A 23,179-nucleotide genomic window follows, 5' to 3' on the forward strand; every position below is an offset into this window, starting at 1 on the left:
TATTGTTAAGCTAATTTTGTATCCAATTCACAAGCTCACCCTGAATCCTAGGTGATCTAACTTCACTAATTAGTCTACCATGTGGAACCTTGTCAAAAGCTTTTCTAAAGTCCAAGTAAATAATGTCTACCACTCTGCCCTTGTCAATCTTCTTGGTTACTTGCTTAAAACTCAAATCAAGTTTGTGAGACACGATTTACCCCACACAAAATAGTGCTGACTATCGCTAATCATTCCTTGCCTCTCCAAATGCATATAAATCCTACTTTTCTGAATCACTTCTAATAACTTACCTACCGCCAAAGTCAGACTCACAGGTCTATAGTTCCCAGCCTTCTCCTTACATTCCTTCTTAAATAAAAGCACAACATTAGCCACTCTCCAGTCATTTGGCACCTGACAGTCCATGTGCCAAATGACTAGCACATTTCTGATCGAAAGATAGCTATTGTAGCAATGTACCCTGAATGATGCACTATGGTACCCCTTGGAAGTCCCAATGCACTGAGAGATCCAACACCAATTACTCTGCATCTGAAACCCTCCAAAATGTTCAGAACTCAGTGTTGAAGACTTTGGAGGGTTCCAACTTGCATACCTGAAGAGTTAGCGATGAGTTACAGGATGCTTTAGTAACTTCTTTGAAAAGTTACCCAAGAAACGTTAGAGGAATTAAAGCATCTATCATTTCTTCGGTAACTTTTCAAAGAAGTTACTAAACAACTGGCATTCCCCCAACTCCCCCTTCCCTGACCTAGCCTGGCTTGGCATTCTGCCATTTCCCATCCAGAGCCTCAAAGACTGCACCCACATCCAGCTGCCCTCCCTACAATCCTACACCCCCACCATCTGCTGACCTCACCCTCCACACCCCTCACCTTGTGAGCCAAACTCCACCCTCAGGCATCCCCTTGATTCTAACAGCCCCCATCCAAATTGAGTGGGCCTGAACAGAATCCTCCCACCAACACATCTACCCCTCTCTTGCCCTAGTCATCCACTCACTTGCCAACCTACAACCTCACCCAACAATCCACCAGACCCCTGCTCACCCACGGCATGTCAAAGTGATTTTGAACCATTAAACTTTGGACTGTTGCAGTGACTGTTGTAAATATTGGACATTATCTGGTCTCAGTTTCGACACTGTACTCTGCTGCAAGGCTCCCAAATCAGGTACACTCCAAATTTCTCAAGAGGCCTCAATCACATGCACAGGCCAGAAATGTGAAGCTCCTGTCTAGGCCAAGTCAAAAGGAGCAGTGGCAATCTGACTGGGATTGCTTCGTTTCAAAAGATTTGTCTCATTGTTTCATCCAATCTGAAAGGCATTGGCCTGTTGCTGAATTCTGAAAAATGCAAACTGCAAAGTTCAGCCATCTTGTCCTTGCACTATGAATAATTAACTAACTCAGTAAAATCACTTGCAACTGTGATAAACTTTGGGATTTATAGTATAATTTTACTGTTATTTGTGGTGAGTTTGGGTTTCTGGTTTTGGAGTTAGTAACCAGTGGGTTACTTGTGTGTCTAAAATTAATAATTAACTTGTAAGCATTTCTGAAGCCGTAGTAATTTCTTTTAAAAACACTTTAGAGGTCTGGCTTTAGAGTGGATGAACTTTTGTTTCTTCCATATTGTTGCAACCCTGCATAGTAAATAATAAGGCATCAAGTTCGTTACTGCGCTCTGGAACTTGTGTTTTCTTTTCAGATTAGGGGAAACACCCACAACTGTGTTTGAGAGAGACAGGGAGAGGCACACACTTTTAGTTTACCTTATGATTTTAAATGGAGGAATTTTCTGATGTCCTTAGAATAGGATTGCTGTGTAAAAGTGTTTCTGAGAAGAGAAGGATGTATAATGAACTAGGTTGCCTTACAGTGAAGACTTAATGTTAGTCCCAGACCAGAAGTGTTAGGATAAAATGCTGAACTGGTCATTTAAAGCTGAGTACATCTTAATAAGTGCATATAGCTTCAGGCTAGAAAGTTTCCATCTAAACATCAAAGTCATAAGTGACTGAAACTTACAGGACATTGGTGTGAATACTATATGGATGGCATTTTGGGTACTGTACCAGGTGTGCTTTGGATTATATATTTCTTTTCAATTTATAAAACGAGCATTTTGCGATTAATAGGATTATATTTTTACTGTGTGTTTAACAATCTTTGAATTTGTATTAAAAGTGGATAGCTTGGATTATTCTATTTTATTTTTCTTTCTCTTGCAATAAGCCTCCATTTTAATGTTAAAGCCAAATCTACAGCATTGCATGTTTACATTTCAGTGAGAGACACCTTTGTTAAAACCAAAACAATTAAAAATATGACCTAACAAGCCAGGTTTGTGTCTGGGATCTGACGTGTCCATTAAAAACATCAGCTGGTATCATAATAAATACATACATATTTCCTCAAGTTGCAATGAAAATGTGGCATAATATGCCGAGGATGCCAATACATGGTCAACTACTGTAAGAAATTTTGTTCATACTTTTAGATTTGTGTAGCATAAATTCCTGACTTGAGTCTTTCATTAGTCTGAGGATGTGAAAAATAATGCCCAGATGTATAGTCATTGGAAGGTAAAGTTTGAATCAACATCATGCCGTTTCACTTGCGCACCTTCGAATTCCAATTTCATTCTAAAACTGACAGTCAGCCTTCCCACCTACATAGAACTCTATGTCAGAAGATCCAAGAAAGGATATACAGAGAAAACATTGTAAAGAGAGAATCTCTTCCTCAACTAAAGAACAATCCACCTATTCAGAACACCATCCTGATTTGAAACCATATCGCCGCTCCTTCACTGGCACTGGGTCAAAACCCTGAAACTCCATTCCTAACAGCAATGCAGGTGTGCTTGCACCCCAAGGAGCGCATGAGTTCAAGAAGGCAGCCTACTGCACCTACCCAAAGGCAAACAGATGTGGGTGAAAAATACTGGCCTAGCCAGTGTTGCCCACATTCCACAAACTAATAAATTTTAAAATTGCACAGTCAAGAATCCAACTTCAATTTGCACGAATTCAACCCACTAAAATAAAATTTGAGAACCATAAAATGATAAAATCAGTACAGAAGACAAAGATTCAGTCCACAAACATGAACCTGACCTTCCAGCTGCATTTCATTTTAATTCTCCACCTTGCTCCCATTTTAACCTCTTTGTCCTCAGCGTTCTGATAGCATGTTTGACTAACAGCACCTCATCTTTCAACATGATGCTTTATAGCTTCTGGACTCGGTTGAGAGTTCAACTGATTTAGATCATGATCTCTGCCCCATTTTTGATTCTTTTTCTTCACCAGTTTGGATTTTTTTTTCTCTTCTTTGTTCATTTGGCTTTCACTTTGCTTACAGATGGCAGCTATTCACTTTTCACTGTATTTCAGAACACGTGACAATAAATTAATCAATCATTCATACCCCTTCTGTACATATCTTTTGTTCCTATCCATCTCCTATTGCCATTCCCTTTGCCCCTTACCATGAAAACCCTTATCATTTAGTCTCCCCCATGTTCCACACATTCTTCTCACCCACACACCCCTCGTTCACTTACTCAAAACATATTACATTTCTGATGTTTCTTAATTCTGATGTAAAGTCACTGACCTGAAAGTTAGCTGTTTGTTTCTCTTCCCACAGATGCAACTAGACCTGCTAACTGTTTCCAGTACTTTCTATTTTTGCTTCAAAAGTACTTTACCAGCTATGAAATGCTTCCATGTCTTGAGGTTATGAAAGGCATGATAGAAATGCAACACCCCCCTTTCTTTCTTGCTTTTTTACAAAAATTTGCCTCCTTTTCACTGGGAAGCAATCAGCTTCTCTAGATACACTGAAAAACTGAAATCCTTCATAGCTACTATCCTTCCAAAAGGAGTATCAGAATTAGTATCATGATATTAAACCAGCGATTTATTGAAGGTTTATGGTGACTTCCCAGTCTTTGTAGTCTATGTTGTATTTCAAAAGCAAAGGATTCCATATGGTTTTTAACAATCTGTCTTTTCATCTCAAACATATATTTATTTGGTTCCCATTTTAAAACTCTACTGTTCAGTTCAGATGCTGACAATTTTTGACAGCAATTCAGGAGCAGTGACAGTCTGGTGGGCTCCATTCAATTTACTCGGACTACGATGTCCAGTGCATTTTCATTGGCTATTCTTATGTTACTTACTGTATGAACCTCACCTAAATTGTCATCAACCTGCTGCTATTTGACAACCATTTGCAGTGACTGCCAGTTTCTTCTGCCATGTACCTTCATCTGTCATGCCTCAGCGAGAAGACCCTTCTTCTTGACGCTGTAGCATTGTGCGCACAAATAGGCAATTTTATGCCCAATGTTGGACTGAGTATCAGGATTATGTATACATATAAATATATTACTTATTACTTTATGTCTTAGACACTCTCCTTTCTAAACTTTATATTTGTGTCTGTGTGCTTAATACAGTCTTTCATTACTTTTCTTTGGGTAACCAAGTCATAAAGATCGTCTTTTCCTCTCAAGAGGATATTGCAATTGTCTCTTTAATTTTGGCTAGTACTAATATTTTCAGAAGTGTGATATAGCTGCATGCTAAAGAGAGTTATATCTTTGTTTCAACCAACTGAGGGAATAAAAGGAGGATGAATCAATTCACTACCCTTGTTCATTTGGGTGTAACAAGCACTACCTAGCTGACACAAGATATTGTGCCTATGTGTCCATTAAAACAGGGAAAATTTTGCTTGACTGTAATAGACGACAAGGGCAGGAGACACTTGGGAACACCACCAGTTGTAAGTTCCCCTTCCAAGCCATTCACCATCCTGACCTGGAAATACATTGACACTGAAGGAAGGGCAATGAGTCAAAATCCTAGAGCTCTGTCCCTACTCCCACAGCATTGTGGACCTACCCAAACCAAATGGACTGCAGATTTTCAAGAAGGTAGCTCACCATTGGGGAACTAGGGATGAATAATAAATACTGGCCCAGCCAGCAAGGTCTACATCCTATGAATGAATTAAAAAAAAATTCCCTTCCTTTGTTCAGTGCAGTTCTGGCATCAGGCCTCCCACATAAATAATGGTCACTTAAGTGAGACACTAGAGTACCAAGGGAAGTTATGTAAATAAAGTCCAGGATGAGTTAATGCTTTCAGGATAAGCAAGAAAATTAATGAAAGCACTAATAAGGCAAAGATTAGGAATGGAGTTAAGCACACACCTTGAGCACCCACATTATGGCTAGTACTTTAACGATAACTCTTCATTAAATTATTGTAAATGGGCAAACAATGTTGTCTCTGGTATTGAAATTCCAATCAAAATGTTGTTAGATAATCTCTGGTTACAGGCCTTCTAATTTATGTCACAAAGTGGTAATCACTGTTGCTTCACAAGTCTAAATTTATGATCTTGCTTTAACGTTAAAAGCTAGCATTTTGTACTCTAATGCACAAAGCATATAGAATTCAATAAAATTCTCAACAAAATTTCAATGTCTTTGAAGAGAAGCTTGCATACCAAAATAAGACATAATGTAAACAATAAAGTTTACGAATACTTTTTATTACATTTGTGTAGCATGCAAAGTTTCTCCAAATTTCAATCAACTGATAAAACTTGACACAGACAAAAAAAGGGAAACAAAAGCAGAAACTCAGCAGATCTGGCCGTATCTGTGGAGAGAAAGCACAATTAATGTTTTGGGTCTAGTGACCCTTCTTCAGAACTGGAATACAATAAAAGGGAAACATCAGCTTGTATGATTTGCAAAAGCTATAGATAACTAAGTTTAACAATTTGCTGTGAAAACTTTAGATTTCCAATAGCACCAAGACTAAGCTTAATCTGTTTTTTACTGCAGTGCACTACAATACCATTAATAAACAAATCAGTTTTTATACTAGAATACATACAGTAGCTATGGACCCCCAGTCTAACAAGGCATTCACATAACATTTAGATGTGTAAGCACTTCGAAATCACAAATTGAGTGATACAGCAGTGCCCTTGACACATGGCAAAATTACATTTGGAACACAATCATAAGAATGTAAAGTAGAAACTATTCAGCCATTGCTACCATCGAACGCATCAGACAGTGGATATTGAATCCTAAAGCCCCAATGTCCTTAGGAGTTGTTGGCTCAAATGCTGTGATTTTTAAAAAACTGATCCATACAGATAACGTCAAAGCCAGATGTATTTAATTACATTTGTGTTCAACTAAAGTCTACCACTGTCTCGGTAGAGTAGAATCTAACTGCTGGAGTCCAGAAATGGTTGCATGTTACTTTTCATTGCCAAGCAAACTGAAATACAATATGCCCCTGGCCAGGATAAGCTAACAATTCTGTTCACAATAACAGACTCTATCACATTTCCTTTGCAAGAATTCTAGGTGCTGCACAAATCCACTCACCACAGGAAAAGATGTTTTCTCAATGCACTCTGCTATTAAAATAAAATTCATGACAAAATTCGCAAGATAGAAAGAAGAATGCGAAGACCGGAGAAACCCAAGAGAAGCTCAACATATGGAATTATTTACAAACACAAAAATAGGATTTTTAAAGACTGCTTATGATTATTTATTACCCTGGCAAACCGCTACCATGAAATTAAACAGCCAAAAACCAAGGCCAGGAGCATTTCAGTATCCCAACCCCACACCATAGTGGTGTCTGATACCCAATGTAATTTGCAAGAAGTTTGCCTTTTAGTCAACAGATGGCACATTTGACATCTGGTTAATGATGTGGAGCAAGGTTCCAGCTTTGGGGGCCAATAGGACTACCTTCAGCAGTCAAGATTAAACAGCCCAACCAAATGTGAACACTGATGACATAACTGCAGGAAAAGCTGGAGGTTTAGTCTGAAGAATGTTCAAAATTTTCAAATAAAACATGGCCATAGCAGCCAGAATATCATTGTACAGTGGAAGAATCTACATGGTGCAGCCTGTAGCTGCAGCCAGGGGCCCACGGTTAATGTGACTGCGAAGGAGAGCATATACCCTCTGCTCTGCTCTGCCACTTGCCTGCAATAGGGGTGTGTGTGTGTGTGTATAAAATTGGCCTTAATAGGTGCATTAATTGGTTTAAATTGCTGCTGCCACTTGTGGACAGATAACTATCTTACACCTGAAGCAGACTCTTGGAAAATGGTCTGAACATGCCAGCAAACTGACACACTGGTCAGTTGCAGAGTGTTTTTTCTGAAGAAGGGTCCAAAACGTCAACTTTTCTGCTCCTCTGATGCTGCCTGGCCTGCTGTGTTCCTCCAGATCTACACTGTTATTATCTCTGACTCCAACATCTGCAGTTCTTACTATCTCCAGTTGCAGAGAGTTGTTGTCCTGCTGTCTCCAGTGCTGCCTCTGAACTGCATGATACAGCTCCCATGGACTTCAGTATTTTTATGTATTGACTTTAGATTAGTTTTCAATGAAGTTATTAGGAAGTATTGCAACCTTTTTGGAAGCACCACACACCAGATTATAAGTAATACAGAGAGAGTTCACAGCACTTCTTTAATAAAGAAAATATCCCATTCGTGCCATTGAAATATTGATTTCTTGGATTGACATTCTGTTTGATTTGTTTATTTTAGTTGCAATATATTTATTGAAGTAATAGTTTGCAAATTATGACCTGTAATTACTCAGATTTGATTTTAGGACATTTGTACATTTGTGTAATTGGAGATAGTGCCCATATAAAGCAAGTGGTAAATGCATAGTTAGAGAGATGGAACACTAAGTCACCAAGAAAGCTCTGGATACTACAAAAAGATATTGAACCCAGAGCGAAGGAGCATAGCAAAATTATTGCCTCACTTGCCATGGTCAAACCTATATCACTTGAATTCATCAAACTCAGCAAGCCAGCATTCATGCAGAAAATGCACAAGGTTCACTGTCTCTAGTGAACAGAGGGGACAGTGCCAAAAGATATTGCATGATGTAAAGACTGTGATCCCGTACTAGAACAAGGTCAATTACAATGCTTGTAACAACTATCAGTGAGTGTATTCAACAAAAAGATAGATACATCTTAAAAGGTACTGTAGTGTTTGGGTCCACATTGACTTCATTAACTATAAGGTTCTTGACTGGCCTAGGTTAACAACCCCAATCAGGAAAGTCTTAGCTGGCCAATATAACTAAGAGGTTAGAATATTCTCAGTTAAGGCTGACTCTGAGCTGGCTGGCCACAGCCAGTGTACTGTGCACAAGTGAATAAAGGGTGACTTGGTAACAGGACCCCGCCTCTGTACAGTTTTTTAGGTACCAAGGGGTATAAGGAGAAAACAGGAATATGTGATGTGGAGATGCCAATGTTGGGCTGGGGTGAACAAGATCAGAAGTCAGATGACACCAGGTTATAGTCCAACAGGTTTATTTGAAATCACAAGCTTTCGAAGGAGAGCCCCTCAGTCAAGTGAAAAGAGACAGAAGTGCACAGGCACAGAATTTATAGGCAGGGTGATCAATGAGCAGAGAAATCAAAAGATTATACAAAGTGGAGTGTCAACAGCTGAATAACAAGCGAAGGGATGACCTATAATCTGATTAAATGAGGTAGAGAGATACTTACAAAAAAATCAAAAATAAGTGGTGCTGGAGAAAACCAAATGATTGGATTAGCATGATAAAAACCGAAAGTACTACGGATGCTGTAAATTAGGAACAAGAACAAAAGTTGCTGGAAAAGCTCAGCAGGTCTGGCAGCATCTGTAAAGGAAAAAACAAGAGTTAACGTTTTTGGTCCAGTGACCCTTTCTCAGAACATAGAACATAGAACATAAAACAGTACAGCACAGTACAGGTTCTTCAGCCCACGATGTTGTGCCGAACTTTTATCCTAAACCTAAGGTCTTTCGAACCTCCACCCCTACCTTATACTATCATCCATATGCCTATCTAATAGCCGCTTAAATGCCCCTAATGAGGCTGACTCCACTACCCTCTCCAGCAATGCATTCCACGCCCCGACCACTCTCTGAGTAAAGAACCATTTCTGACCTCTCCCCTATATCTACCTCCACTCACTTTAAAACTATGTCCCCTCGTAATAGCTACCTCCACCCTAGGAAAAAGTCTCTGGCTGTCCACTCTATCTATACCTCTGATCATTTTGTACACCTCTATCAAGTCACCTCTCATCCTTCGTCGTTCTAAAGAGAAAAGCCCTAGCTCTCTCAACCTTTCCTTGTGAGACCTTCCCTTCATTCCAGGCAACATTCTGGTAAATCTCCTCTGCACCTTTTCCAACGCTTCCACATCTTTCCTGTAATGAGGCTACCAGAAATGGACACAATACTCCAGATATGGCTGAACCAGGCTTTTGTATAGCTGGAGCATAACTTCACGGCCCTTGAACTCAATCTCTCTATTAATGAAAGCTAACACACCACACGCTTTCTTAACAACTCTATCCACCTGGGTGGCAGTTTTCAGGGAACTGTGGACATGAATCCCAAGATCCCTCTGCTCCTCCACACTGCCAAGAATCTTTCCATTAACCCTGTATTCTGCTTTCAAATTTGTCCTTCCAAAATGAATCACTTCACACTTTTCAGGGTTAAACTCCATCTGCCACTTCTCAGCCCAACTCTGCATCCTATTAACGTCCCTTTGTAACCTAGAACAGCCCTCCACACTATCCACAATTCGACCCACCTTCATATCATCCGCGAACTTGCTAATCCACCCTTCCACTCCTATATCCAAATCATTTACAAAAATCACAAATAGAAGAGGACCCAGAACAGATCTTTGTGGTACACCACTCGTAACTGAGCACCATGTTGAATATTTTCCATCCACTACCACCCTTTCTCTTCTAAGGGTCAGCCAATTCTGAATCCAATCACCCAAATTTCCCCCTATCCCATGCCTATTTACTTTCTGCATAAGCCTAGCATGGGGAACCTTATCAAACACCTTACTTAAATCCATGTATACCACATCCACTGCTCTACCTTCATCCACATGTTTGGTCACCTCTTCAAAGAATTCAGTAAGGTTTGTGAGGCATGATCTACCCCTCACAAATCCATGCTGACTATCACAAATCAAACTGTGCCTATCCAAGTCATCATAAATCCTATCTCTCAGAGCCCTTTCCAATAATTTGCCCACCACTGACGTAAGACTAACTGGCCTGTAATTTCCGGGGTTACCCCTATTCCCTTTTTTGAACAAGGGAATGACGTTTCCCTCTCTCCAATCTTCCGGCACTATACCTATGGATAGTGAGGACGAAAAGCTCATCGCCAAAGGCCCTGCGATCTCTTCCCCTGCTTCCCATAGAATCCTTGGATAAATCCCATCAGGCCCGGGGGACTTATCTATCTTCAACTTCCACAAAACTCCTAGTACATCTTCCTCACTAACATCGACCTCCTCTCGCCTACCAGCCTGTTTCACACTGTCCTCCTCTTCAACTAGGTCCCTCGCAGTTGTGAATACCGAAGAAAAGTATTCATTAAGGACCTCTCCTATCTCTTTAGGCTCCGTGCACAAATTCCCTTTACAATCCTTGATCGGCCCTACCCTTTCTCTGGTCATTCTCTTATTCCTCACATACGTGCAAAAAGCCTTGGAGTTTTCCTTGATCCTATCTGCCAAGGTTTTCTCATGCCCCCTTATAGCTTTCCTAAGCCCTTTCGTCAGCTCCTTCCTGGCTAACTTCTATCCCTCTAGAGCCTTTTCTGATCCTTGTTTCCTAAACCTTATATAAGCATCCTTCTTCCTCTTAACCAGTCGTTCGACCTCTCTTGAGAACCCAGGCTCCCTCACTCCATCGCATCTTCCCTGCCTGCTAGGGACAAACATATTGAGCACACACAGTATGCATTCCTTAAACAATCTCCACATTTCAATAGTGCTCTTCCCTGACAGCATCTGTTCCCATTTTATGTTACCCAGTTCTTGCCTAACAGAATTGTAAGTACCCTTCCCCCAATTATAAACCTTACCCTGCTGTGTGTACCTATCCTTTTCCATGACTATTGTAAAAGTAACAGAGTTATGATCGCTACCGCCAAAATGCTCTCCTACCAACAGGTCTAACACTTGGCCCAGTTCATTGCCAAGCACCAAATCCAAAGTGGCCTCTCCTCGTATTGCTCTATCTACTACCGTGTCAGGAATCTTTCCTGAACGCACTGGACAAAATCCACTCCATCTAAACTATTACAGCTAAAATGTTTCCATCATTATTTGGAAAGTTGAAGTCACCCATGACTACAACCCTGTGACTTCTGCACCTTTCCAGTAACAGCCTCCCAATCCACTCCTCCACTTCTCTGCTACAAAAAAAATTAGGGGGTCTGTAAAAAACTCCCAAAGTGACTGCTCCTTTCTTGTCCTGACCTCAACCCAAAGTGACCCTGTAGACATATCATTCTCGAACTGCCTTTCAGTAGCTGCTATCCTAGCCGACTAGCAATGCCACTCTTCTGCCTCTTTTACCACCCTCCCTATTTCTTTTAAAGCATCTAAATCCCAGAACTTCCAACAAACCATTCCTGTCCCTGAGTTACCCAAGTTTCTGTTATGGCCACAACATCATAGTTCCAAGTACTGACCCATGCTCTAAGTTCATCCGCCTGATTTGTGATACTTCTAGCATTGAAGTATACACACTTCAAACTTTCCCTGTGTCCACAATTACACTCCATCGACCGCATTTCTTTATTAACAACCTCACTCCCTGTTGTGTCTGTTGGAAGGCGGAATACCTCATCCTTTGAATTACAAATTCGGTTCCCCACCCCATGCCAATCTAGTTTAAACCATCCCGTTTAGCTCGAGCAAACTCCCCCCCCACCCCCCGCCCCCACTGCCCCCCCAGGATATTTGTGCCCTTCCAGTTCAGGTGCAACCCGTCCTTACTGTACAGGACCCACCTTCCCCAGAATGTGCTCCAATTATCCACATAATGAAAGCCCTCCCTCCTACACCAGCCCTGTAGCCACGTGTTTAGCTGCACTCTCTCCCTATTTCTTACCTCGTTATCACGTGGCACTGGTAGTAATACAGAGATAACTACCCTGTTTGTCCTGGACTTCAGCTTCCAACCTAATTCCCTGTACTTATTTTTCAAATTCTCTGTCCTTTTTCTACCTATGTCATTGGTACCGATGTGTACCATGACTGCTGGTTGCTCACCCTCCCCCTTAAGGATCTTGAAGACACGATCCGAGACATCACGGACCCTGGCACCCGGGAGGCAACATACCATCTGTTCATCTCGATCGCGTCCACAGAACCATCTGTCTGTGCCTCTTACTATCGAATCCCCCACTACAATTGCTCTCCTATTCTCCCCCCTTCCCTTCTGTGCCACAGGGCCAGGTTCAGTGCCAGAGACCTGTCTGCTATGGCCTTCCCCTGGTAGGTTCCCCCTCCCCAAACAGTATCCAAAACGGTATACTTATTATTGAGAGGAACAGCCACAGGAGATCCCTGCACTGTCTGCCTATTTCCTTTCCCCTCCTGACAGTCACCCAGCTACCTTTCTCCTGTACCTGGGGTGTGACCACCTCCTTATAACTCCTCTTTATCACCCCCTCAGCCTCCCAAATGATCTGGAGTTCATGCGGTTCCAGCTCCAGTTCCGTAACGCGGTTTGTGAGGAGCTGCAGTTGGATGCAATTCTCGCAGGTGAACTCAGAGGGAACACCAGCAGTGACCCTTACCTCCCACATCCTGCAAGAGGAGCATGCAACTGCCCGAGCTTCCATTCCCTCTACTCTAGATTTCCAGAAGATTAAAACAAAAAAGCCTTACTTTACCGACCCTCCACACAGTCTTTATTTTTGGTTAGAGGAGGAGGATGGGTGGCAGAGACTACATATGTAGTGTTTCGGGTTTCGCCAATGCCCGAATATATTAGTTCACTTCCTGGCTTGCGTCCTCACCACTCCAGCCGCTGAAAGCAAGAAGGCCGCTGCTGCATGAGGTAAGTTTTTATAAGGTTTTTATGAGGAAGTTCTGAAGAAGGGTCACCGGACCCGAACGTTAACTCTGTTTTTTCCTTCACAGATGCTGACAGACCTGCTGAGCTTTTCCAGCAACTTTGTTGTTGTTGTTATTGAATGGAATAGCACGATAGGTATAAGAGACGCATTCCGAGGGTCTAACCAGAGTAATAAGCAATCCAAAACTGTACAAACTAATTAAGGTAGAGAGAGCATCATTTATCAAGGTGACCATGTCAAAACAGGACAGTAAGGAAGCTTTTACAGACACAGAACAATGTGGTGGGGTCACATGTAGCACAACACGAACCCAAGATCACGGTTGAGGTCATTTTCATGGGTACAGAACTTGGCTATCAGTTTCTGCTCGGCGATTCTATGTTGTGGTGCATCTCGAAGGCTGCCTTGGAAGACGCTTAGCGGCAGATCAGACAATGAATGTCCTTGACCGCTGAAGTGTTCCCCGATTGGGAGGAAACATTCCTGTCTGGCAATTGTTACGTGGTGTCCATTCATCTGTTGTCGTAGTGTCTGTAGGGTCTCGCCAATATATCATGCCTTCGGGCATCCTTGCCTGCAGCATATGTAATAAACAACATTGGCCGAGTCACACGAGTATTTGCCGTGTACATGGTGGGTGATGGTAGTATCCATGTTGATGATCTGACATGTCTTGCAGTGGTTGCTGGGGCAGGGTTGTGTGCGGTTGTGTCGATGTTGTCCTGAAGTCTGGGTAATTTGCTGCGAACGATGGTCTGTTTGCGGTTTGGCAGTTGTTCGAAGGCAATAAATGGGGGTGTAGGGATGATCTTGATGAGATGCTTGTCGGCATCGATGACATCTTAAAGGCTGCAAAGAACATGGCATAGTTTCTTCCTCTCTGGATAAGTACTGGATGACGAAGGATACTCTATTGGTCATATGCTGTGTCTGTCTTCTGACGAGGTTGTTGCGGTTGTTCATTGTGGCACATTGGAACTAGCAATCGATGAGTTCAGCATTGTATCGTGTTCTTATGAGGGCGCCCTTAAAAACCTTTAGGTGTCCGTCGCATTCCTCCTCATCTGAGCAAATCCTGCGTATGCACTGGACTTGTTCTTAGGGGATGGCTTCGTTAACATGTTTAGGGCAGAAGCTAGAGAAGTGCAGCATCGTGAGGGTATCCGTGGGCTTGCAGTAAAATGAGGCACTGAGGTGTCCATCTTTATTGGAGATGTGTGTGTCTAAGAATAAGACTGATTCTGAAGAATAGTCCTTGTTAAGTCTGACGGTGAAATATGGCATTAAGGTAAAGAATCAGCCATAATCATACTGAATGGCAAATAAATAGATTCTAGCTACAGGTAAACAAATATGAACAATCTGTATATAATTGTACTTGTTAAAACTCTATCTCCTTTATATATACCCGCTTACACAGAAACAGGAAAGAAAAATCCATGGATGTAATGGACTGAGGGAAAGAGTGAGAAAGCAGTTCAGTGGTCCCTGTTCACAGAATCTACTGAGATGATTCTCGTACTGATCAGATGCTGTTTCTCGATCTTCCTTCTCTAGATGTTTTCAAGAGGCATAGGGTGCCTGGTTCACACTTACAAAAGGTCTCTGACTTATCAATTAAAGTCACAGCTTGCAGCAACTGAAGAAAGAATAAACTGATTTTCTTTTGGCTTAAAGTGGTTCTTACTACAGAGAACAGACAGGTCCTGAGCTGGTAAAGATCTGAAGACTTCTTCCTATCTTGTTCACAGCCCAAAACTGTTCAGCTCCCTGAGGATCAATCACATAGCTGTTGGAAAGCAGCTTTACCATTAATAACTGGTCACTAGTCCACAGACCAATAAGTTGTTGCTGCTCAATCTCCATTTGTACACACCCTTGACTCCTGCTTGTTTGCATCTTCTCCCACTACTCATTGAATCAACAGCTGTGTAAAAAATGCTTACAATGAGTGTCATGTCACTTTCTTGCAAAAACATGTACTATTGTTTCAGTAATCCTTGTTTTATTTTAAAAGGTAGTTCCTTTCTCATGTCAGTCTACAATCAACCTTGCAGAAAAATAAAAAGACTTTTTTTTTTTCATTACTATCATTTTACTGTTAGCTAGCCAATCTTCTATTCCTGCCAATGTTTGGCACCTACATCACAAACCTTTATGTTCTGCAATAAACTTTGATGTGACACTTTATCAAGTGCCTTCTGAAAATCTAAGTGCAATAATCTATCAGTTGCTCTTTTATCAACAGCATATATGTTTCTTCTTCAAATAACACCATCAAACTGGTTAAACACCATCTCCAGTCCATAATTTATCGCAAGTAAAAACAACTTGGGAGAAATATCTACATCTTTGTTGTGGTATGGAATTTGCTACCACAGCAGGTGTGAGACCTGGTCACGGAGCGTATTCATGGAAGAGATTGATAAGTGTTTACATATTAAAGGCATCAAGGAATATGGAGAGGAAACGAAAATATGGCGTTGAAATAGAGGCTCAGCCATGATTATTTTGAATGTGAGGAATCTCAAAGTACTAAATATGGCCTACTCTTGCTCCAGAGTTTTATACTTCTATTATTTTAAAATACTAGACTATTGAAAACTAATTAAATTGGTCCCATAAGAATGAGATAATGAAAATGAGAAAATTGCAAAGACAATTGAAGGAATAATATAGGTATACAAGGGCTCCCGATTTATGAACATCCCACTTACTAATACTTATACTTACAAACACAAACACAATCTCATACATGGGTGTAATTTTAAAGATACAACATATGAACATTTCATAAACTTACGATCAGCTCCTTTGCACTGTCCTGAATTGTGTTCTGGGACTTGGGCACAAATTGACTTGCAAGCAGACTCCAGAAAAGATCCATTCGTGACCTGGGGACTGCCTATATTACTTTAGGAATGTAGCTGAATGACTTTAATGAGCATCTAGATTAGTCATCTGTCACCAAGAAAAGTAAACAAACCAAGGATTTGTAATGGGCATTTGGCCTAACTCCAGGAAAATTGTGCTGCAAGATTGTATACTCAATGGATCTTGCAACCTGAAATGAAGCTCTCTTGACATTGATATACTTAACCTTATTTAGAGAAGTGAAGTTTCAGTGAGTGAAACTGTATGGATGGCTACACTGTCTTATTGATATAGATTGAACTCTTATAAATTTAACTGGGTAATTCATATTTTATTGAAATCTGTTCATTGAAATCTGACAATTAGTTAAATTTAAATTTGTTGCCCAGATTCTATTGCAGTCCTCAAAACAGTAGATTCTATTGCAGTCCTCAAAACAGTAGATTCAACCCTTCAAATGAATACTGCTGTTGCAAATCATCAGAATGAAACTGCATCACAATTAAGATGAAAGATCTTGGCAGTTGGATTGTAATGTGACTTTATGTATCTTATTATGAAAACTTTTTTTCCCAAAATGCTAAACACAAAGATGATTGATAATATCATGATTTCAGGAGATTGCTTATCACCAACAGCTGCAGGAGGAATCCACAAACATTAACGTGAACATTCCTCCCATTTCCTACCCATAAGCTAAAGTTCACCCAAAGGTTCTTTTGTATATGGACTGAGACAGTCTGAAAGGGTTAATACATGTTAGTATGCAGCACCCACCATAACGATGTCAGGTATTTGGACAGAGTAAAGAAGAAGCATGTAGGAGATAGATTTGGACAAGTTTGCTCCGAACAGCTTCTTTAGCTATGTGTCATACCATTGAATCTGTAAATAGTTGTATTATTTACTGAACAAGAGTCTTCTAGGTAGACCAGAAAGATGGATAGCCTAATCCACCCAGGCCACTTCAGACTTAAAAGAACTCACATATAACATAATGACAGCAGTTGGTCTTTGCCACATCATAATGAACAGTAAAGACCAGCAGGATTTCTAAATGGTGCCAATGGAGAGAAACTAGAATTCAGGTCATCCAGTAAAAAGCAGGGAAAAAAGGCATACTGGTGTCCCAAAAGACTTTAAGATAAACAGAGACAGCAGATAACTGACAAAAGTGAATTCAATAAATTGTGGCAACACTTAACACAGAATAATATCTTGGAGAATAGCACAGAAAGTATTTCAAACATGACAAAGACATGCAAGAATTGCAGAAATCTATAGTCCCAAAGCTGAGATATAGGCTAAATTGCAAGGCAGTAATCTGCAAAGCAGTCCCAGACATAGCTGAACCAGTGACCTAATCAGATATCAAGGACTGCTCAAATCAAAACCAAAAACTCTTGTACAAAAGACAAAACGTTATTGCAGTAACACTGGCCGAAAGGACAGTAACCATTTTTAAAAATTGCAGGTCCACTTGGGTATTGCTACAATAGCACATAGATACTACGAGACAGGACTGGAAAAACAAAGCTAACAGGGCCTGGAGGGAAAACCGAATGTGTATATTCCAGGAACAGAGGGAAATTGGTAACCATGGATTGGAATATCAAAATACATTGGACTTTTTTTTAAACTCTTAATACTTAGTGAATAAATGTGGGTGAATGAGCTAAGAACATTAAATAACAGTGAATGTCAACAGGCAAAACACATCTTACTTGAAATGATTATACGATAATGCCATTAAAATATTTAAAATTGGAAAATATATATTTACAATTGGTCAACGATAACAGTGTAATGAAACTTCTTCAGTTTTCTTTAAAAATACTAAATTTAGTTTGCAGTTTAATTCCCAATGGTGTCTGCTGCTGCTTTTAAAGGGTCAATCCCAGCTAGTCCACCATCATGAAGAATTTGGCGGGATGGCTTCACATTCCCGGCACTGTCAAGTTCTTCCTAGCTGGTTGCAAGGGAGGCTTCAGGAAGTGGCCATCTTGGAAAGCTGGCTCTTAAGAAAGAGGGCAGGCAGGAAAGAGGGTCATTTTTCTTATTCCATGAATGCCATCTGTCAGAACAATTCTGATATTAATCAAAAGTTCTGAGCCATTAACTCTGGAAACCCAAGAGGTGAAGCAAAACGAGGCAAAAGTTATTGCCTTTGACCAATTGTGGCTTCAAGGAATCCTTGTAAAATTGAAGTCAATGGAAATCAAGGGGAAAACTTTCTTCTGTTTGGAGTCACATCTCTCATAAATGAAGATGGCTTTGCTTGTTGAAGGCAAGTCATCTTAATTCCAGGACATTGCTGCAGACAGCTCTTTAGTGTGATGTTGTTTTATTTTAAGTTGCTTCATTAATGGCCTTCTCTCCAGAGAGTAACGCCAGAACTGGGGAAGTATTCCATACAATTAACAACGTCTCAAATGCTGAAGCAGTTCATTGTTACACACACCAAGACCTCGATAATATTCAGGCTTGGGCCGATAAGTAACAAGTAATTCACACTTGAGACAAGTGCCACATCATGCAGTAAGATAGAATCTAACCATTTTCCCTGGAGATTAAGCCATCGCTCAATCTCTCACCAACATCCTGGTCGTTGTCCCAAAACAGAAGTGGATCAACAACACAATTTCTACAGTTAGAAGAGCAGGTCAGAGGCTGGAAATTCTTAAGGAACCCACCTCCTGACTCTCCAAAGCTTGTTCATCATCTACAAAGCATGAGTCAGGAATTTCATGGAATATTCTCTAATTGATTGTTATCTCAGACAAAGCAGCCTACTTGATCAATACGTTATCTACGCCCCATAACATTCACTCCCTCCACCATCAAAACCCATTAGCAATAACGTGTATCATAAGTCGATGCACTGCTGCCGAGCCTCCTTCAACGGCGCCTTACAAACCTTAGGCAGTAACTTTTAATACATAGAAGGACATGGAGAGAAGATGCATGGGAGTACCACCACCTACAAGGCTCCCCTCCAAGCCACAAACCTTTCTGACATGGCAATATATTGCTGTTCCTTCACTGTTGCTGAGTAAAAATACATTTTTCCCTTCCCAACTTTGGGTGTTCCCACACCAGATGGACTGCAGCAGTTCAAGAAGGTAGCTGACCACCATCTTTTAAAGGGAAATTAGGGATGGCAATAAATGCTGGCTTAGCTAGCTGTTACATTCCATGAAAGCCTAAAAAACTACATAACACAAGGGCAAATTACAGCCATCAGAATGGCAAATAAACGTGTATGTGACACAGATGAAAACAAGCCATCTGAGAACTACAGTATGTTGGTTTAAAAAGACTATCTATAAATTGCATACTGTAATGATGCGATTATAACTAATTATATGAACATAGATTCAGCCGAGAAAGAATACTGCATTTACATGCTGTGTTTATCATCAGGGCAAAACAGCATTTGTCTTCACAGCATTGCTAAGCTTGAGTAGTGTAGATGTAAATTTAAGGGCTGATCCTTCTCTAGAATAAAGCACAGTGTAACTCCTTGCTTCTTACACTCATACCAAATTTACACAGTGAAACTATCATAAAACTTATTTTATGAAATGAGCATTTCTCTTTAAATTGTACATAGTTTGATTTAATGTCATGCAATTGTACAGTGCATACTGCTGAGATATCACTTGAAGAGAGAACATGGTAATTTTAAGGACAGAATATAGAACATATGACCAGCAGTCACTCTACTGTCTAGCTTGCAGCATGTGGTGTGAGGGATTTGCAGCTTCATTTTCCTATAATAATAACAGTTGCTGAATCTTTATAATAAATCAGTCTGCTGAGGAATCTCACAATATATCTTGAAACAAACCGAAGTTATGTTTAGTTTGAGACTGATTACTTTCTGGAAGTTTACCATAGAAGCAGAAAATTGTTCAAAGCTGAAAGATCTGTATTAAATGTAACACATGAAGGGAACACATGAAATTGACAGTGTTCAACTTAAGCTAGAGCACCATTAGAAACAGAAAACAGAATAGCTTTCAAATATATGGAATGCAAATGTCAGTTGTAGATGTTAACAGTAATTTAATTATTCTTGCTATGAAGCATACTTGCCTACAAATATACATACATATTCTTAAATTTACAGAAAGGCTGAAGCATCTGCTATAAACAGATTCTCTCAAGTTAAATTTTCTTGACAACTGTTCATCTCATAATCCAAGCAGTTGAGCTTGTACTACTAATTGTTTACGCATCATGGATACATGCCATGACAATACAACTCACAATAATCAATGCTTAAAGAGTATCAGCAATTCACAGACATGGTCAACAGAACAGTCTAATGCAAGACTGCCACATTAAAAAAGGATTCACTGTAAAAGTCACATCAAAGAAGGTGAAACAGCCGAAAAAATACAGTTACATTAATCAAATGTTATACACATTTGACGGAAATATCCTTCTTTTGTTGTGGTTAGCTAAACCAACAAATCCATTGGTATGCAGGTTTTAGCTTCTCGAACAGTGTAAGAAACAATTTCCAACTGATATTTTGATCCCCCACACAACAGAAATTTGTAAGTTACATTTTTTGGCTCTTATCTACTGTAATAAAGAACCGTTGGCAACTAAATTCATAATGACTTTATTGACAACATATTCAATTTGTGCTCTTTTATATTCGTCACCAGATGAATGAGTCAAATACATTCTGAAATAATTTACCAATTGTTTCTTATGTATAGCCTGGCCTCACTTACCTGATAATTCTGGTTTTGTAAAATGGATAATGAGCTGGTAGTCATAGGGAAATCATCATCCAAATTGAAAACTTGTAGTTTGGCATCTATCTCAGCCAAATGTTGTTGAACCATGGGTTCTGGAGTGTATCTTTCTCTTTCTGCCACAGATAATGCCCAAGGAACTGAAGTGTCCTACAGACAAATAAAACACAAAGCATCAATGTAAACTTTTAAGTAAGATGAGAACTCATTTGTACAACAGAAAACCAGAACATTAGCAGGAACCAGATGGCAATAAAATCTTTTCTATGCAGCACTAATATTGAAAAAAAAAAGGAAAGCAGAAACAAAAACAGAAACTGCTGGAGAAACTCAGCAGGTCTGACAGCAACTGTGGACAAAAAGTAAAGTTAATGTTTCAAGTTCAATGACCCTTCATCAGAATAGGAGCAGGAAAGCAAATACGACTGTAATTAATCACATGGGAGGGATCGATAAATTAATAGAGCAGAGTATTCAATGGGCAGCAATGACAATATCGCAATTGTTTTCATGGATTTAAGAAAAAAAAGCATAATTTTAATTTTTGATTGCTAGTCAACAAGTGTTAAATTTCTTAACTGTTACAGATAAGGTGTTTTTGTGAAAACTGCAAAGGAAATTCAATATTCAACAGATTAAGAAAGCCATAAAATCTGGAAATAGAAGTGTCAATAAATTCTTCAAGTAATAGATATATTTAAAGCACATCTTTATTATTGCAGATGTTTAAAGCACAATGAACACATGCAATTCTGTGGCATGAACTCAACAGTAATGATAGACATCTCTGCTACAAACACAAGTGTTCCACTATTACCCACTGTCTGCTCTACATGAACCAGCACAACAAATTAAAAGATGACTTTTGCTATAATTGCATCTCATCTGCTGCCAAGCAAACTAATTTCATTTGTCTATTTCCATTAAAAGGAATGGAGCAGTGTTGAATGAATTTCAAACAGTACAATTTGAAATCAATATCATATAACAATCTAATCTCTGTTCATCATTATCAGATAAAAGTCAAATTCCCCAAAATCCTCACATTCCAAGAGAGTTACAGCAAACCTCCAGACAGTCATGAGGTGCCCGTCTCTCGTGGCCCAACTTCCTTCCTGCTGAAACCTGGTGCTGCCTGAAGCATTGCAAGCATAAATGCAGAATTAATCCTGCTTTTAAGTCAGTTACTGTCACACATTTTGCTGTGACTACATAACTAACTTTAAAAAGAAGGCTTATCAACTTATTACTGGATATTTTGCCCAGAAATAATGGAATTTTTTCGCTACTAATTCTTGTAAATGTTCAGCAGTTGTTGTTAAACCTGAAATGATAAGAGCCAGATACAGCATTGGCTGAAAGAAATTTCACATCAAATGGATAAATTGATATAATCTGCTCCAGAATAAGCCAGCTTGTAAATTTTCCACCAGGAAATGGTTAGTGATTTATAATTGTTACAATAGTGGGGTCCAAGAAGAAGGTGTTCATAAGGAGAACAGAACTCATCTCAAATATCTTTGTGAAACTACCAGCTGAAACTAATGTCACAGCAACACTGAAAGCTTTTTTAAAATGAGCTTCAGTTTTTGAGCTATACCTTTCTTACACCTAAACAAACAATATATTTTGATTATACATTTTTAAAAACTGAGTGGTTGTGATGCACTTCTATTTCTCAGTTCGAACACAAGTTACATATATTGTTGTACAATAACACCCCTTCCTCTTGATCCCCAAACCAAAGTCAGTAAGGTCAGTACATATTAAATACCAACTATTGGTTCCTTATCCCAGCTTCTCTCTGGCTAGTACTTCTTTGATCCAAAGTTCATAGCTTATCTATCACCAAGACTATTGATGTTCAACTTCACAATATTACCTTCTTGTACCCGCACTTCAACCCACTGCACTCAAAATCTTTCAAAAGATTCTTTAAAATTCCTCTGCCCTCATTCTTTGCCTGTCATCCTACATCCATGACTCCTTGTTCTCTAATATATGATATCCAACCATTTCTTCTTCATCTATGAAACAATTTCATGAAGTCATTTATTTATGTCGTTAATCTTAGTTGATTTGATGTTTCCATGTCATGGCCTTCAGCTCCCTGGAATATGGTTTCTTATGCATCCTCTCTTCATTTGCAACACAATCTTCAGTCAATTCTGACACTCTAGAACCTCACTGCCACATTAATGGCAATTCTCTACAACTTTAAAACTACTTAAGTATTGCATTTGATAAAGTTATTGTTACTAACACAATAAACAAAAAGTAAACTTAAGCACATCTGTTCAAACGAAGTCATTTAATGAATTGGATTTGAGAGTCCAGGGACACTAGCCACACTCTATGATGATGGTTTATGCAACGATGGTCAACTATGTATTAAGAATTGCCTGATGTAGTCATCTCTATAGTAAGACAGCAAGCTGAGAAGGTGCATGATTCACTGGCCCCTGTTTTCTTCAAGTTCTCTTCTTAGCCAGGTCAGTTTTTCATTTTTGGTCATCTCTTCCAGTGCTT

General features: G+C 39.7%; 1 protein-coding gene across 11 annotated transcripts in view; it reads right to left on the minus strand.

Annotated features, from left to right (window-relative positions):
* The window catches only part of fsip1 (fibrous sheath interacting protein 1), a 56,661-nt gene that overhangs the window by 4,752 nt on the left and 28,730 nt on the right, over positions 1-23,179 (minus strand). For 7 of the 11 annotated variants that reach the window (XM_048600555.1, XM_048600550.1, XM_048600554.1 and 4 more), the window contains one exon: positions 20,627-20,800. In XM_048600555.1, coding sequence (XP_048456512.1) covers positions 20,627-20,800 — 174 coding nt within the window. Of the gene's footprint in view, positions 1-14,901; positions 14,932-19,929; positions 20,801-23,179 lie in introns of those variants that run through there. The other 4 variants (XM_048600556.1, XM_048600552.1, XM_048600557.1 and 1 more) reach the window with 2 other exon arrangements.

The sequence above is a fragment of the Rhincodon typus genome, chromosome 8 (assembly GCF_021869965.1).
Source record: "Rhincodon typus isolate 14 chromosome 8, sRhiTyp1.1, whole genome shotgun sequence".
Taxonomy (NCBI): Eukaryota; Metazoa; Chordata; class Chondrichthyes; order Orectolobiformes; family Rhincodontidae; genus Rhincodon; species Rhincodon typus.